This window comes from Zea mays, chromosome 4 (assembly GCF_902167145.1).
Source record: "Zea mays cultivar B73 chromosome 4, Zm-B73-REFERENCE-NAM-5.0, whole genome shotgun sequence".
Lineage (NCBI taxonomy): Eukaryota > Viridiplantae > Streptophyta > Magnoliopsida > Poales > Poaceae > Zea > Zea mays.
Genome location: NC_050099.1, coordinates 203,614,528 through 203,631,852, shown reverse-complemented (window position 1 = coordinate 203,631,852; position 17,325 = coordinate 203,614,528). Strand labels below are relative to the sequence as shown.

The 17,325-nt window shown below is 47.1% G+C and overlaps 2 protein-coding genes across 3 annotated transcripts; both read left to right on the top strand.

The window, feature by feature from the left end:
* The first annotated feature begins 1,718 nt into the window (after positions 1-1,718).
* On the top strand, positions 1,719-6,212 carry LOC100501712 (uncharacterized). Of its 2 annotated transcripts, NR_174080.1 has the most exons (2): positions 1,719-3,809; positions 5,865-6,212. NR_174080.1 is itself a non-coding variant. In NM_001398293.1 (1 exon), exon 1 carries the CDS (start codon positions 1,835-1,837, stop codon positions 3,644-3,646), a length of 1,812 nt encoding a protein of 603 aa, NP_001385222.1. In that variant the 5' UTR covers positions 1,719-1,834; the 3' UTR covers positions 3,647-4,060. The 2 variants fall into 2 exon arrangements, 1 of the variants encoding a protein (NP_001385222.1); NM_001398293.1 differs by lacking the exon at positions 5,865-6,212 and having other exon boundaries at positions 1,719-4,060.
* Positions 6,213-7,662: 1,450 nt separating this feature from the next.
* LOC100286013 (zinc finger protein ZAT3) lies at positions 7,663-8,674 on the top strand. Its single transcript, XM_020551970.2, has one exon. The coding sequence runs from the start codon at positions 7,739-7,741 to the stop codon at positions 8,552-8,554; it is 816 nt and encodes a 271-aa protein (XP_020407559.1). The 5' UTR covers positions 7,663-7,738; the 3' UTR covers positions 8,555-8,674.
* Positions 8,675-17,325: the final 8,651 nt, after the last annotated feature.

Below are 17,325 nucleotides of genomic sequence, written 5' to 3'. Positions count from 1 at the left end.
TCCCTTTCACTCCACCTGTCTCTTCATGCCTCGGTAACGCACAAGAAACAGTGGAAGTCATAATGAAGGGCGCCTAGGCGACACGTTGGGTCAAAATTCTTGCCTTGGTAACGTGCGGGTAATAGTAAAATCCGCACGTTACAGTCCTGGTGCGCCGCACACATTCAGTGCAGGGGATACACTACCCGTAGTTGGTGTGGGTAAGTATGCATCCCATCTGCGCCTAATGTCGACGGGCCCTATGTCATAGGCTTACGTCAGATACCATCCGACGACCTATGTCAAGTGCGTCTGGCCACGCGTCGGCACCGGACCTTTTCCTGGACAAGGAGCAGGCCCGGGAATAAATGGTAACACGACATTCCTAGGCCCTCCCTAACTGTGGACCCGGGGCGTACCCGATGAAGCCCTGACCTCAGTTGCACCGGTCTGAACATGTGGCGACACTAGACCTCACCTAGCCTGAGGTCCGGATGGTATGTACTAGCTCTGGAACTACCCTGGAGGTTCGGTGCTACAACCGGAGTGTCTTCTTTCCAGAGTAGTGGGGCCCCTCCAGACCCCCTTCTCCAGAGATCCGATGGACCCACGAGGAGGTCCGGCTTCCACTCGCAATGACCTAGATCTATAGTTGAGGTTGCTGATTCCTTCCTTTATGAGGTTTGTGACGGTGGTGGTCCAGCCCAAGAAACAAGCCTAGGCCAAGCCACAACTTCATAAGATGGGCCTTAACCCCGTGTCGGGCTGGCCACCCCGAAATCCTCAACGGTAGCCATTGGGGTTTCACCTTGACCTAGTAGTAGGTACCCCATATTTAGGGTACCAAGATACATTAAATCAATTTCTATTTTCCAACCTATGAATTTGTGGTAGACTTATATCTAAGATTTGAAAAGTGACGAAATATCAAATTCCAAATCAAATAGCCTACTTTATTAAGTAAATTCCAATTTCTCCATAATAAATATATCCAAACGATACCTTACAAAATTTCCAAGTGTAGAAGATGCTGGCGTTTGAGCTTCACAAGCGTAGTACCAGGGTCCACATCTCTGATAATTGATATATATATATATATATATATATATATATCGATGAATGACACATGATATCTTAAATAAATATTATATGACTAACAAACATATCAATCATGTGCATAAATATCTCTATTATATAAAATATCAGTTTGCACGGTTCTACGATCCTCGTGCATTACGTTCTCTCTTTCTACACTAAGCATAAAAAATAAAATAAAATTCTGAATAAGTGGATTCAACTTTTGATTGTTGGCTTCACATTAATATTCACCTAACCAACAATATACATATGTGATATATAGAAATCCTAGCACAACATCCGACTAGTAAATGTATAATAGTCCGTTTGAATGTATATATTAGTGCACGGAATTGGGAATTAGAATTAAAATTTTGTTGTTTGGTTATATATGGAATTGAGATTTGGAATTAGAGAGCCAATTCTTTGGGCTATAACTAGATACCCCATCTCTCAATATAGAGTGTCGCTTCTATGTGTCGCGTGAAATTAGACCATATGATTCTAAATATAGTGTCATCCAATTAATAAAATTAAAATTGTATCTTATTTCAATACTATGGCTGATTTGATATTTAACCAAATTCAAATTTAATTCCATATACCCCTACCTGTTACCCCTTCCTCCTCGCCTGTCACCAACAGCAGGGCCCCACAGTGCCCGCGCCAAGAGTGTCCACTTCAACCCTAGCTCCACCTGCATCTCCCCTCCCGCCCGCCTCCCTCCGTCCACTCGGATCCGGAAAACCCTAACCCTAGACGTCGCCCGGCCGCCGCCATGGACCCCGACGGCGACCCGGCCTTCCACCGCAACGAGGCCATCTCCGCGGTCCAGGATGTCGACCAGTACTATGGCGACGACGACGACTTCGACGACCTCTACAACGACGTCAACGTCGGGGACGGCTTCCTCCACGCCTCCCACCAGGCGCCGCCGCCGCTGCCGCCGCCACCTCCGACTCAGCAGGCCCCACCGCCGCAGAAGCACCAGCTCCCTCCGCCGTCCCAGCAGCTGCCGCCGCCCCAGCAGCATCCACCTGCCCACGTCCTCCCGCCACCGCCGCCGCAGGCCCCACCGCCGCAGCAGCAGGTAAGCATCCCGGGGGTGGCCGTCCCTGCTCCTGGCAGACCTCCCGCCCAGACCAACCTCCCTCCGCCTCCTCAGCCACCGGCCGCTCCCGCGCCGCCGCCGCCGCCTCAGCACCACCATATTCAGCAAGACGGGATCAACCGCCCTGGAGGGAACATCGCCGGTGGCCCCATCGTGGTCGGGAACGGTGGCCCTGCTGGCGGGGGTGACGGCCCTGGCGGCACGACGCTGTTCGTGGGGGAACTCCACTGGTGGACAACGGACGCGGATCTGGAATCTGAGCTCAGCAAGTATGGGCCGGTCAAGGAGGTTAGGTTCTTCGACGAGAAGGCCAGTGGCAAGTCAAAGGGCTACTGCCAGGTCGATTTCTATGACCCTGGTGCAGCTGCTGCCTGCAAGGAGGGCATGAACGGCCACACGTTTAACGGCCGTCCATGTGTTGTGGCATTCGCCACACCGAACAGCGTGCGTCGCATGGGCGAGGCACAGGTGAAGAATCAGCAGGCTATGGCTGCACAGACATCAAATATGCAGCCAAAGGTTGGTAGAGGGAGCGGTGGTGCCGCAGGGCCACAGGCGGGTGGTAATTATGGCGGTGGCCGTGGAGGACCTGTTGGACCTGGTGCCGGTGGTGGAGCTGGTGGAGGCGGTGGAAATTGGGGAAGAGGTGGTGGAGGCATGGGGAATAGAGGCCCTATTGGTAATATGAGGAACAGGATGGGCCCAGCTGGTGGTGGTCGTGGGATAATGGGAAATGGGGGGATGGTTGCGCCGCCGCCACCAATGATGCCTCCAGGTGGAATGCTGGGGCAGGGTTTTGATCCTACTGGTTACGGCGCTATGGGAAGGATGGGTGGTGGATTTGGTGGTTTTCCTGGTGGACCAGGGGCTATGCCATTCCCTGGGCTGATGCAGCCATTCCCGCCAGTTGTTGCTCCACATGTTAACCCAGCTTTCTTTGGTCGTGGCGGAATGGGTGCCGGTGGAATGTGGCCTGATCCCAACATGGGAGCCTGGGGTGGGGAGGAACAATCGAGTTACGGTGATGACGCAGCTTCTGATCAGCAGTATGGTGAAGGAGGGAGCCATGGGAAAGAGAGGCCACCAGAGAGGGAGTGGTCTGGTGCACCAGAGAGGAGGCGTGAAAGGGAGAAGGATGCGCCCCCTGCACAGGAGTGGCCAGAGAGGAGGCAACGTGATGAGCGTGACATGGACCGTGAGAGGAATCGTGACTATGACAGAGACAGGGAAAAAGACCGTGACAGGGAAAGAGACCGAGACCGAGATAGGGAGAGGGACAGAGATAGGGAGAGGGAGAGGGAGAGGGAGAGGGAGAGGGAGAGGCATAGGGATGACAGAGATCGCTATGGCGATTATCACAGGCACAGGGATCGCGATTCGGAACGTAATGAAGACTGGGACAGGGGTAGATCATCTGGGATACGCGGCAGGTCAAGGGAGGCTGACCACTCTAAGCGCAGGCGGATGACACCTCAGTAGTCGTAGCTGGGTGAGCTACTAATGTAGAGGCAAACGATGATCCAGAGCCGAGTCTTGCTTGCACACTGGCATGGTTAACAGCTAGCATCTTCTTGCTGCCTCTGGCTGTGGTGGTTCTAATATCTTGTGTCTCCGGCAATGTGTTGTAGCAAGAACGAGAGATGTAAGTGAAGCTTAATCTGATCCCCTGTTTGTTTTACAACTGTAACCCTCTTCTTTAATTGTACTGTTTGGTAGTCATATGCTGATAACATCATGTAACAGTATTTTTGTACCATTACACTTGTAACTTGTTATGTACACGAAATTGTTTGTTTTCTCCCTCCTGTGATCTTTTGTAGCTACAAGGCATTCTGTAAGGCAAGAATTGTAATATAGAGTCCTTGCCTAATACCATGGAATGTACAATTTTGTTGCTATAGCTCAGGTCTCATTGTAATCATCTTAGTTTTCATTCAACGTGTATGTAGGAACAATTAATTTGTAAAGATGACTTGCCGTACATTGCAATTCCTTGTAAGGAGCACTGGCTCCGCCTATTTAGGCTTCGTATACATTATTGATTGGAACTGGGCGTTACATTTAGCATTTACTCTAGGAAGGATGCTAAATCAAATTAACACTTTATTTCAAATATCTGCTGTACTACGCAATTTAAGCTTTCTTCCAATTTGACCGAGTATGTTCTTGTACAAATTTGTAGGTTTAACATTAGATACATTTGTAACCAATTGCACAGTTTAAGGAATAAAAAAGATGAATCATTCAAGCACCTGACACTAGCATGGTAGCATGTGCCCGAACTATGATTCTTGAAAATTGGAGCTCAAAGATACGATGAATGCTTTAGTTGAAATATTTGCTACAATATATTGAACTGACAAGTTGGACCATGGCCTTGAAAATGAGGGATGGTTAGTTGTAATATTTGCTACAGTTAATTGCTGCTAGCCTACTGGCTGCTCTATAATGTTTACCTTTTTCCAGTAAGCATGGTTAATTGACTTGTATTTTCACCTAAATATAGATGTCGCGGAAGAAAAATGTTTTTATGTTTACTTCTGTGTGTGTGTGGGGGGGGGGGGGGGGGTCAAAATTACCTAGATAGGTTGTGGATAACCATAAGCATCTTATTTTTCTTGCTCCAGTAATTATCATCAATCACTCCAGCGTGGCATCTTTTGTTACTTGCAATTTGGAGCCTACCAGACATGATCCTGTTTGTGTTGGTACTTGGTAATATCCATGATCTCATTTTGGCTGATACTCTATAAATTTATTGCATTCAGGCTGTGCTAGTTTTCTGTTAGTTCTCATGGCTTAGCTGCTAGCTTTTTCTTGCATTCTCTCTGACTACTAACTTTTCCTGGTGAGCTCTTGTAAATACTGACAGACAACGCTACTTTTTAAAATTTTGGTTTCCATCATCAAGGGCTACGCTCAATATAGTTTACTGTATCTTTTCTTTTTAAAAAATCCCCTACCAATAGTTGAAGGCTATGTTCTGTGACCTCTTTCTCTGAAGCTAACCTGTATTTTTTGCCATGCCGCCACCACTCCACATGACTCTTGGTTGCCTTCGCATATGTGCTAATGGACTATCTTTCCTTTCCTTTTTTTTTAAAAAAAATCTGGTACATGTCCAATATTTGCTGTTCCTTTTGTAAAGTTCAAACAAGATGGTCAAACAGTTGTAGTTCCATATTTTTTTGAGCTGCTAAGCAAAAGACAAGGGCTCTTCGAAGAAAAACCGCTGAATGATCATTTATTGAAAGAGAAAGAGTGATCTTTTAGGCAAACAAAATTGGAAGGAAAAAAGTTCTTTTTTTACACAGTACTTGTTTTTTTTTTAAAGTCTGGTTATGAGGTCTGACCTTTTGAGCTTTTACATGTGAAGTAAACAATATATAAGGCTAGATTGCTCCTTATTTTCTTAAGGAGAGTGCATTATATTTTTTCCCCTGATTAACATAGAAATAGTACGAATATGCGGCCAATGCCATATTCCTTGCTATAATTTTTTTTACATTAATATCTGGAGGGCACTTGCTATTTTCAGTTCTTGCATTTCCCATCTGGACTTATCTTCCATCATGTGAAGCCATAGTATGCTTGCTTTTACATGTAGAGATACCCGGTCTTTAAGTGGTACTACTATAGCATATGGTCTGGTGTGGATTTTGCCAATTTGTCCTAATGCTTTCTTTTACATTTGCAGGAATGTCTGGTTGGGACCTGTTGAGCTGTGCGAAGATGGACTTCCCTGGATGATAGTTGCTGCCTCTTATTGTACGCCATGTTAAATGTCTGAGTTTTCACAAAGACAAAAAAAGATCTCTGTTTTGTGTGTAATTCAGGACCGATGCTGTTGCTGTTGAAAACTGTACTATTTCTGCTGTAATCTTATGATAAACCAGTCTGTATTATGACACTGTCCTTTTGTTCATCCTTTCTCCTTTGTTCCTGGTTGAAGTTGTCTCATGTTTTGATGGCTGCAGCGCTAGTTGTGTTGCCAGTTGGAATATTCAGAACGCGAGACCTCTAAATATACTGGCTTGTTTCTTTGAAAAAACATTGTATTTGCCATTGTTTGCTTGTTCCTCTGTTGATAGTGGATAGATGGTTTTGTCATGTTTTCCCTGTGATAGATTCATGTGACGTTTGGATATTGCAGTAGCAATGATCGTCTGCACTAGAAGCTAGATTCAATGTCTTTGCTCAAGCAAGTCATGCCATGGCTTAACACTCACTATCTAATTTTGTACTGTCAAAACTATATATACATGTGTACATTTTGCCTAAAATACGTATAAAGTTAGACCCTATCGTGAGTCCGTGAGTACAAAGGAACGAATCGTAAGACGACTTGAACTCCGAACATGAATCAGAAGGGCAAGCCTCCCTGCAGATTATGTTGAATAGCATAATATGTTCAGGCCGTGCTCAACACAGCGTGGGTGAGATTGCACTATTTACGGGATGAGATAGTATTTTCTGCTATCTCTTCTATCTATCTACATCAGTTTTAATCGTTGTCCTACTCCCGCACATTTAAATGATAATAAAGTTAAAATTATGCTCAAATAGATATTTGAGCTATAATTGCTGGTTCCAAATCAATATTCACACCCACCAAACTAACCCACCAAACTAACAGAACACACGTATCTATGTTTTATATTCTATATTTAAACATAAATGCTTGTTTGAGAGTAATAGAACTAGAGAAGATTGAAGGGGCTAATACCTTTTTACTATTTAATTTTAAAAAGTAAGGTGATTTTAGCCTCATTTGATTCCCTCCAATCCCCTTCTCCCAAACAATGCCTAAATGGAAACCGTAACAACACATGAGAACTTTGCTAGTCTCTACTCCTTTAAAGTACCAGTTTCGTGTATTATTTGTGAAGCGCATAGATCCGTTCCTCTTCATGCTTCTCGCATACCCACACGCAACACATCGCTCTCATATAGTACCATCTCGCTAGAAGGCGACGAGCGACTGAGCGAGCTATAAAAAAGCTGATACATTTTTTCGGTCTTCTGACTAAAATAAAATGTAATGCTTGTTTTATCATTTTAAAATCTGATATTAAATTTGTTTTTTATGGATATAAAATTTGATTGTGTGCTGTTTTTGTATTCGTAGATTATCATACCGCACTCTGCACTCTGTGTTTTGCTCGTATTCAAGGCTAAAAAACGTACAAGGCAAGCGCAAAAAGAGGCCCAGCTAGTGCAGGGACGACACAAAGGCTGGCCGGCCTGGGAATGCATGGGCTGGGCTCTTGTATAAACTTGCAGCAAACGAATCAATCATGGTACTCCAATGTTAGCTCTCCTTGGCCCAATTAATAACGGATAGGCGGAAAAGAAGCAAGCCTAGCCGGCAACGGCAAGCCCGAAGGCGTTTTCTTCCATGTCCAAGATGCACGCTGGGTAGCAAGCAACCGCCGCCGGCCGTCAAGTCGGCAACCGCCACAGCAGGAGCGCGTCCGTACATTACATATCGCCCCCGCTCCCTTCGCAAATGCAACTTCCACTTCCCTCGTCGCCCAGCCTCCCCGATCGATCAATCCTTGGTGGTTCGCCATGGCCACTCCGGTCCGGCCTGCCGCGGCTGCTCCTGCTCGTCGTCCTCCGCAGCCACTGCCGCTGCCGGCGGCGCCCCACCACGACACGATGCTCACGCTGTCTCTCGCGCTTCCGCTTCCGCTTCCGCCTCCCGTGTTCGTCGTCCGCGCGCTCTCCCCCGACGGCGGCGGCGTCGCTCGGGTGCGGTCGTCGCCCACGGGGGACGACACGCCGCCGTGCACCGAGTGCGGCAAGCGGTTCCCGTCGTGGAAGGCGCTGTTCGGCCACATGCGGTGCCACCCGGAGCGTCAGTGGCGCGGGATGACGCCACCGCACTTCCGCCAACACCGGACCGTCGTGGCCGCCGCGGACCTGCAGTTCACCGAGCAGGAGCGCGAGACCGCCACGAGCCTGCTCATGCTCGGCGGCGGACGCCCCGCCGGCGCTGGCAAGGGCAAGAAGAGTGTCCTTGGCGCCTCGCCTAGCGCCAAGAAGGTGACCTGCGGCGCCAGCAAGTCGGCTTCTTCGCCGCCGCCCACCGTTCCAAGGTGTGACGACGACCACAAGTGTAGCGTCTGCGCTCGGGGGTTCGCGACCGGGCAGGCTCTCGGCGGGCACAAACGGTGCCACTGGGAGAGGACGACGGCATGCGCGGAGGGGACGACGACGGTGGCTGCGATCGCAACACCTGGCGCCTGCAGCCCGTCGGCAACGTCGTCGTCACAAGCGGCGCCGGCCACCACGCTGGACCTCAACCTGCCGCCGCCATTGCCACAAAAGAGCGATGGATATGGCAGCTTGGACGCGACGTTAGATCTGAAGCTTGGGATATAGAGAGCTAGCTTTGCTGGCTAGCTAGGTTCGTCTTTGTCTGTGTCTTCTCTTGACACCCTGATTCAGGAAAAATCAGCAAGTTTTTCTGATCTATCTGAATCGGCGGCTTGTTTTATCTGGACTGAAACTGAAGTCTCCAGTGGTGTACTACTAAGTCTGTACATATCCGTGTATATGTTGATATATATATAATGGAATCTATCTACCAAGAGACGAAGACAGGCCGTTGTGCCATTGCTTTATTTGCTTCTCTTTTAATTATAGATGGTCAAGTTAATCGTGTTAAATGGACTTAACTAGTGAACGGTATGATACAATCTGTATAGTGTTCATATTGGTACGGTACGGGGTTCAATGTCGTGTCGGAACTGACACCCCAACACTATAGACTAGTACGATTAGACACGACTTATATCAACCGATGATATGTGAATACGATTGTGTTGTGTGCATATAATTATGAATTGTGATTTGTTACAGGCACAACACTTATTAACAGTGTGTGATATTGTCGTGCTTAGTACCTCTAGCGTCTTACTGTGGCAGACGTTTAGCCATCTATACTTTTAACCATGGCTAGCTATTAGTCAGTCTTGGCCATCCAACTGATGGCGTTGAGGCTAGTGGCGGATGCAGCATTTATCAAAGCCCTGGGTCAGCAAGTTGGTGTGATAAAAGTAGGACAAAGAGTGACATAGTAGCTCTAAGTCTCTTAGGGTAGTTTTGATATTAGCCCCAAAAATCTCTTAGGGCTAATTTGGTTATTAGGGATCCCTAGGGGATCCATGGGGAGGAATCCCCTCGCAATTCAATTTTGAATAGCAAGGGGATTTCTTCCTCTCGGGATCCCCGTCACCAAATCAGCCATTATAGGGTTTCTTGACACTCTTCTTGGACAAACAGTCGAATACCGCGACTACTCATGTCTAAGTTAAAACTCCGAAAATTCAGTAGAAAAATGGATAAAAGAGAGTATAGTATCACTCGATATATTGCACTTATTGCCTCGTTAAAATACATCTATGAGAAACTTCAGAAAAACTCACAATGGAAAAAGAACAAAAGATGTCTTTAAGATAATTACAATTTTTAGGATGTTTAATATACTATCTTCAGGATTGATGGCTGAAATTCAGAGGTCATCAATTTACATGAATACCCCCACACAAAACAATTATCCTTTCAATCCATAAACTAAAAATAGTATTGTGAACTTATCGAACCGAACTAATCTAAACTTGATTGCTAATCATTAAATCTATCCACAATTCCATATATGTTCCATAACAAGAAGAAAACTAGAGCCACCTCTTGCGAACAAGAGAGGTATGCTTGCAGAAAAGCACTGTGTTCGAACCGGTTTTGAGCCGACGGACAGTCCGGCCCTGAGGCCGGACGGTCCGCGGTCCGGACGGTCCGCGCCTGTGGGCCGGACGGTCCGCGCGTGCGCAGAACAGATTAGGGTTCCGAGTTTTGTGCTACGGTTGTTAGCTATATTTGCGGGATTAGCTCGGAATCAGTTGTGTAAAGGGTCCAGCCCCCCTCCTCTATAAATAGAGAGGTCTACGGCCGATTTGTAATCATCAACAATCGAATCAATACAACTTCTATTTCGCATTTTATCCTAGGAGTAGTTCTAGTCTAGTTTAGGTTTAGCTATCCAATCCCCAAATTCTTCATCTCTCTTCGGCTCTACGTCGATTAGAGGAGTCTAGGTCGGCCGGCCCGAGCCTAGACACCACCTAGGATCTCTCCTCCCCGACGGGGTCCCTCCCGGGAGCGAGATCCAGGCGCCGTCGGCGGTCTTCCGCCGCCCCTGCGCACGCGCGGACCGTCCGGCCCTAGGGCGCGGACCGTCCGGCCGTCAGGCAGGGAACTCGGGCTCCTGCACCAGGTCGCGGACCGTCCGGCCCTGTGCCGCGGACCGTCCGCGCCTGACCAGAAAGCACCGCCGCCTCGCACCAGGCCGCGGACCGTCCGGCCCCAGCGCGCGGACCGTCCGCCCCTGTGCAGAGAGCACCGCCGCTGGTTCTCTTGAGTAATTGGCGCCTCCGAAAAGGTGCCAACATACTTTTTGGCGACTCCGCTGGGGAACGACATATCTAAGCTTATCAAATCGGCCCTCAATGGCCGGTTCAAGGGATAGCTCTGATATTTCTCCAAGCAACATCATAGAGGCGACTTGGGAAACCTTGCCGGCTGACGAGCAGCTCCAGTTTGAGGAGCACAAGGAGCGGATGATCCAGGAGGCGAAAGCAAAGTTCTTGGCCAACTTCAAAGTGGACAGGAACAACAAGGTCGTCCGACATCGGGCGACGGATCCGGCTTCGCTCCAACCCACGCCAGATATCCCCAATGTAAGTAATACCAACGATCTGCAATCTCTTAGAAATTATGTAGAAGATCAGCGTGGACAAATGCAGAACATCATAGGGGGTATGCAAAGCGATCTTAAGAGACTAGTACGTGCATTTGATAAATCTAGTACCGCAAATTTTCCTTCGCACGAGGTTGAGTTAGGAGATAACACATGTAACACATCGGCTACAGGTTGTCACGACCAGTCACAACCCCTTTATGGGATGCCGATGGACACATACCCTAAGCAACCGCAAATCGGCAGCAAACCAGCCGATCTGCACATGCCCGGACCGTCCGCACGTGAGCGTGGACCGTCCGGGCCAGCAACAGTCGGGCCTATTTTTAATGAGTTACCTAGATATGCGCCCGAACCACCACACACGACACAGAATCTAAACTACCCAGTCGGACCATCCGCGTACAACGACGGACGGTCCGCACATAATCACGGACGGTTCGGGCCAATGACCGGACAGTCCGCGCATGACCTTTTTGAGGAGGATTGCTACCTGAATCCTCACCCGTCTCAGCAACACTTCCCATTGCACTATACAATGCATCAACCTATTAATGCGAGATGTAGAACCCAGGAAAACTTTCCGGCCCCACCTAGAAGGCCGGAAAGGAGCGATCAAACATACGAACCATATAGGGCAAGTGGCAATGCACCACGTAGCTCAAACCAATGGGGGGAACGACAACATACCAACATGCAACCAACCCCACCTATGTTTGACCAGAGAGCCGGTGGTCTTGCACCGGCTGCCATTGATATAGTGAGGGAAGAAATAGCCGGGGCGTTCCGAGATAAGCTCGGAGTAAGCATGGTCCCTGGGGGGCAATCATATCGGAAACCTTATGACAGCCGATTTGACCATCACCCATACCCACAGGGAACTAGAATACCCGAATTCGCAAAATTTTCGGGTGACCAAGGGAAAAACACGCGTGAACATATAGGCCAGTTCTTAGCACAATTGGGAGAATTGGCCGACACAGAGGCATTTCGCGTGCGCTTATTTTCATTATCTTTAACAGGAACCGCGTTTGCATGGTATGCCACTTTACCTCCTAATTCCATTTCATCATGGGGGGATCTAGAACAAAAATTTCATGATCATTTTTTCTCCGGTGACTATGAGTTGGATTTGGTAGATTTAGTGTCATTGCGACAGACAAAAGATGAATCGGTTAATGATTACATCCGGAGATTCCGAGATACAAGAAACCGATGCTTTCAAATTCATTTAGCAGAAAAACAGCTAGTAGGATTAGCCTTTAATGGTCTACGATATTATTTAAAAGAGAGATTAGAAGGCATCCAATTTTTTACACTAGCACAGTTACACCAGAGGGCTTTGGCTTGCGAAAGCCGGAGCAAAGAAACTGCTAAAACAATGCGTCACAACGTACATATAGTAGAATACGACCAAAGTAGCTCAGATGACGAATCAGCCGAAGTATATGCTGCTGAAATGGTTTGGCCAAAACAGGCCAAATCTTCGGCTTGTTCCTCCTTGCAGCCGGTTCAAAAGAAACGGCAAGAGGAGGTTAAGTTTACGTTTAATGTTGCCTGTTGGTAAGTGTGATAAAATATTTGACGAATTACTCAAAAATGGCAATATTAAAATAAATCACACTGTTCCATCCGCCGACGAGCTAAAACGTCGTGCATACTGCAAGTGGCATAACTCATTTTCTCATGCCACTAATGATTGTAATGTATTCCGACGACAGATTCAATCGGCCATTAATGAGGGACGATTGAAATTTCAGGAAATGCAGGTGGATACAGAGCCCTTTCCAATGAACGTGATCGACTTTGAGGGCAAGAAAGTCCTGGTTCGGCCAAACACGGCCGATAAAAGCAAAGGCAAAGAGGCAATCATCGGCAATTCTAAAAAGGCCGATGAGGATCATAAAGTTTCTTGCAGAAAAGTGGTAGCCGAGAAGACTCCCGATGGAGGGGAGACCCTAAAGGTGACCATCACAGCCTCCAGCACTGGGGGGCAAGCGCAGACAGGGAGACAAATGCAGGAACCCGTGCTGCGTATCCCGGACGGTCCGACACATAGGCGCGGACGGTCCGGGACCCCACCGGACGGTCCGGAGAGCTCCGGCGGACGGTCCGGCCGTACTCAGGACTCGCAGCGACCACGTACCTTCAAACCACGACGACCAGAGATAGGTACGTGGAAAACAAATACATTTAAAGCAGCTGGTCGGCTGATCAAGCCTGGCCCAACTTTCGATCAATTGTTGTCTAAATATGTGAAAAAGAAGGCCGGCCCCAGTGACCGGCCACCGAAGCGACCCCGCTCACCCATTCATGAGCAACGTCAGGTCAGGCCGATTGGACCACCTCACCAATCGGAAGAAATGAAAGGTCCTATTGTACAATTGAGACCTAACATACCGACATGGACCCCTCCACCTCCTTATCCATCTATGCCATATCCATACACATACTTACCCCCACCATATGTCCCAAATCAAATGTGGGGCATGCCACCATATCCATTTGGGATGCCACAGTACCCCACCTGGGGGGCACCCCAAACATCCGTTTTTGATAGGTTGGCGCCGCCAGTGCAAGACCGATTGAGCGCTGCTGAATCTGGTCACCAGGCACAGGCCCAACAAGATTGCCGGACTACTCGGCCTCCTAGGCCGACCAATCCGGCAGGGGGGCATATGCCTGTAGCAACTCAAAGAACAACAAAAAAGGACATCATCAAAATAGGCACTGCAGATGTTGTCATACAGGGAGACAATAAAGGGCCGATGATTTTCGGCGAATCGGCCAACACAACAGAAAAGGATACAGCTACCATCAAAACAGCTGATCCAAAATACTCCATGCCTCGATGGTGCCCAGCGGGATTGACACGATCCCAAAAGAGAAAATTACAGCGCCTAAGAGCAAAGGAGAGCCAGGAGAAGGAGGCGGAAAAGACATTTAATGACACACATCCACTATACCCGCCACCACAAAAGAAATGGAGACCGAAGGCCGTTGAGAAAAAACAAACGGCCACAGAAATAGAAAGTCAATCTGCACCAGGCGCAGACCGTCCGGCCTCTGCGCGCGGACCGTCCGCCGTTCACCAGGAAGTCTCTGGACAACCTGCACCAAGCGCGGACCGTCCGACCCCCACACGCGGACCGTCCGCCGTTCACCAGGAAGCCTCCAACGACACGACAACATCAATGGAAGAGGACGACCTGCTGGGAGAAGACCTGGTCGACTACGAGGCTTCTCCAGAACGCCCAGGTATGGATGTAAATATTATTACATTTTCTGCCGATTGTACTATTATCGGCGACGATGAACCTGTTGTTGCCCAGTTTGATTTTGGTCCTAAAGAAGCCGCCTTTACTAAACCAAAAGAATCGGTAAATCATTTAAAGCCGCTCTTCGTGCGCGGCCACATTGATGGGATACCGATTGCTAAGATGTTGGTAGATGGAGGGGCGGCTGTAAATCTAATGCCTTATTCATTATACAGAAAATTAGGTAAACAAGATGACGAACTTGTCAAGACCAACATGACCCTCAGCGGTGTTGGAACTGATAGTTCGATCAAAGCCAGGGGAGTCACGTCCGTTGAATTAACCATCGGGACTAAGACCCTTGCTGCTGCATTCTTCGTCGCTGATGTAGAAGGAAATTACAGTTTAATCCTAGGCAGAGATTGGATTCACGCCAATCAATGTATACCTTCTACATTACATCAAATGCTGATACAATGGGTAGGCGATGACATAGAACAAGTACATGCTGATGTATCGGCCTGCATCGCTGTGGCCGATGCCCCTGTACTCTGGACTTATGAGACTGCTACATGTCTCACAGGAGTAGACTTTTCTGATTATCAATTCATAAGTATAGATAAGAAAGGTTTCATTCCTGTAATGCTAGAGCCGATGGAGAATCGGCTAAATCCTAAATAAAGTTAAAATGATGAATACACACAAAGTTCATGAGTCTTTGGTCACAGACAGTTCGGCCGCCAAGGCCGGATGGTCTGGTCTTTCACAAAAGAGTTCGGACTTTAAGACCGAGCATCTACCACAGCGAAAAGACAGTATTACGGATGACCCGGTCCCCGAGACCGGAAATTCCGCCATCACACAAAGATCATCTGATTCCTCTGTAGGAGACATGATAGAGGAATTCAGAGATCTTGATAAACTAGGACAGGGGTTTACATCGGCCGATCCTTTGGAGGAGATTGACATAGGAGATGGTAAAACTCCAAGGCCGACTTTTGTAAACAAGACCCTGGAGACCGATTCTAGAAATGAGATGATCGGTCTATTGAAGGAATATTCAGATTGTTTTGCTTGGAATTACACTGAAATGCCTGGACTAAGCCGAGAAATTGTCGAACATCGGCTGCCTATTAAGCCTGGTTTCAGACCTTTCAAGCAGAAAGCTAGAACATTTCGTCCAGATCTTCTCCCACGAATCAAGGACGAAATCCACCGGCTGCTAGAAGCTAATTTTATTAGACCTTGCAGATACGCAGAGTGGGTCTCCAATATTGTGCCGGTGGAGAAGAAGGAGTCAGGTAAGCTTAGAGTATGCATTGATTTTCGTAATTTAAATAAAGCAACTCCTAAGGATGAATATCCCATGCCCATAGCCGATACATTAATCAATAATGCATCAGGAAATAGGATTATTAGCTTCCTTGATGGTAATGCCGGATATAATCAGATTTTCATGACCGAAGAAGATGCGTCTAAAACGGCCTTTATATGTCCAGGCTTCATTGGTTTATTTGAATGGGTTGTCATGACATTTGGTCTTAAAAATGCTGGTGCTACTTATCAGAGGGCTATGAATCTGATCTTCCATGAGTTGTTAGGAAACACTGTGGAAGTCTACATTGATGATATTGTAGTCAAATCGGCTGAGTTTAGTTCTCATATAGCTGATTTGCGCAAAGCCTTTGATAAAATGCGTTGGTATGGTTTAAAAATGAACCCACGTAAATGTGCTTTTGGAGTGTCGGCTGGTAAGTTTTTAGGATTTGTCATCCATGAACATGGTATAGAAATAGACCCTGACCGAATCAAGTCTATTCGGAATGTGGGGCCTCCGACGTGTAAGGTCGAAGTGCAGAGGTTTCTTGGCAAGGTGAATTATTTACGAAGGTTTATTTCTAACTTAGCCGGGAAGATTGATGCCTTCACCCCCGTCCTTCGGCTTAAGAATGATGCTGAATTCACTTGGGGGGCAGAGCAGCAGAAAGCATTTGATCTCATTAAAAAATACTTGTCTTCGGCTCCCGTGTTAAAAGCACCACAAGTAGGAGCACCATTCAGATTATACATTGCAGCTGAAGACAAGGTTATTGGGGCTGTTCTGACACAAGAAACTGAGGGGAAGGAGCATGTGGTGACATATCTAAGCCGAAGGTTGGTGGATGCTGAAACAAGGTACACTTTTATTGAAAAGTTATGCTTATGCTTGTTTTATGCATGCACCAAATGTAGATGTTATTTACTGTCTAGTCGTTGCACTGTTTCTGGTCAAGCCGATGTAATCAAGTACATGTTGCATAACCCAATTATGAGTGGTAGAATTGGTAAGTGGGCTTATGCACTTATAGAATATGACTTGGCTTATGAACCATTGAAATCTATGAAAGGCCAAGTCATAGCAGATTTTATTGTAGAACATCGGGTTAATGATATTCATGAACTAGACATATCATACCTCACTATTACTCCTTGGACTTTATATTTTGATGGATCGGTTTGCAATGAAGGGCAAGGAATTGGCATTGTGCTTGTTTCACCAAGTAATGTCTCCTTTGACTTCTCTAGCCGATTGGAAACGTATTGCACTAATAATCAAGCTGAATATGAGGCCCTCCTATTCGGTTTAGAACTGTTAAATGGTATGGGAGTAAAACATGTGAAGGTATTTGGTGATTCTCAGCTGGTTGTCCAACAAGTGTTAGAAGAATATCAATGTCTTGATGGTACTCTAAATAGTTATCTTGAGAAATGTTGGAGCATAATCCATTCTTTTGATGAATTCAGTATTCAGCATATCTCTAGAGTTGAGAATCATAGAGCTAACAACTTGGCACAAGATGCATCGGGTTATCGGATAAAGAGAGGGAAATTTCACAAAACTGAAAATCTGATAACTAGTGCAGAGCCAAATTCCCAGGCCGCGGACCGTCCGCGTGTTGACGCCGGACCGTCCGCGGTTACCAGAAAGGTTCTCTTAATCGATTCGGCTGACAATGAAGCCGATACAAATGATTGGAGGACACCTATACTTAATTATTTGCAAAATCCCAATATCAGGACAGATAAGAACATTCGGCGAACAGCTTTCAAGTATGTTTTGATGAATGATGAACTTTACCGCCGAACGGTTAATGATG

Coding starts and splice junctions, on each gene's coding strand:
- LOC100501712 (NM_001398293.1), top strand. CDS start 1,835: ATGGACCCCGACGGCGACCCGGCCTTCCACCGCAACGAGGCCATCTCC.
- LOC100286013 (XM_020551970.2), top strand. CDS start 7,739: ATGGCCACTCCGGTCCGGCCTGCCGCGGCTGCTCCTGCTCGTCGTCCT.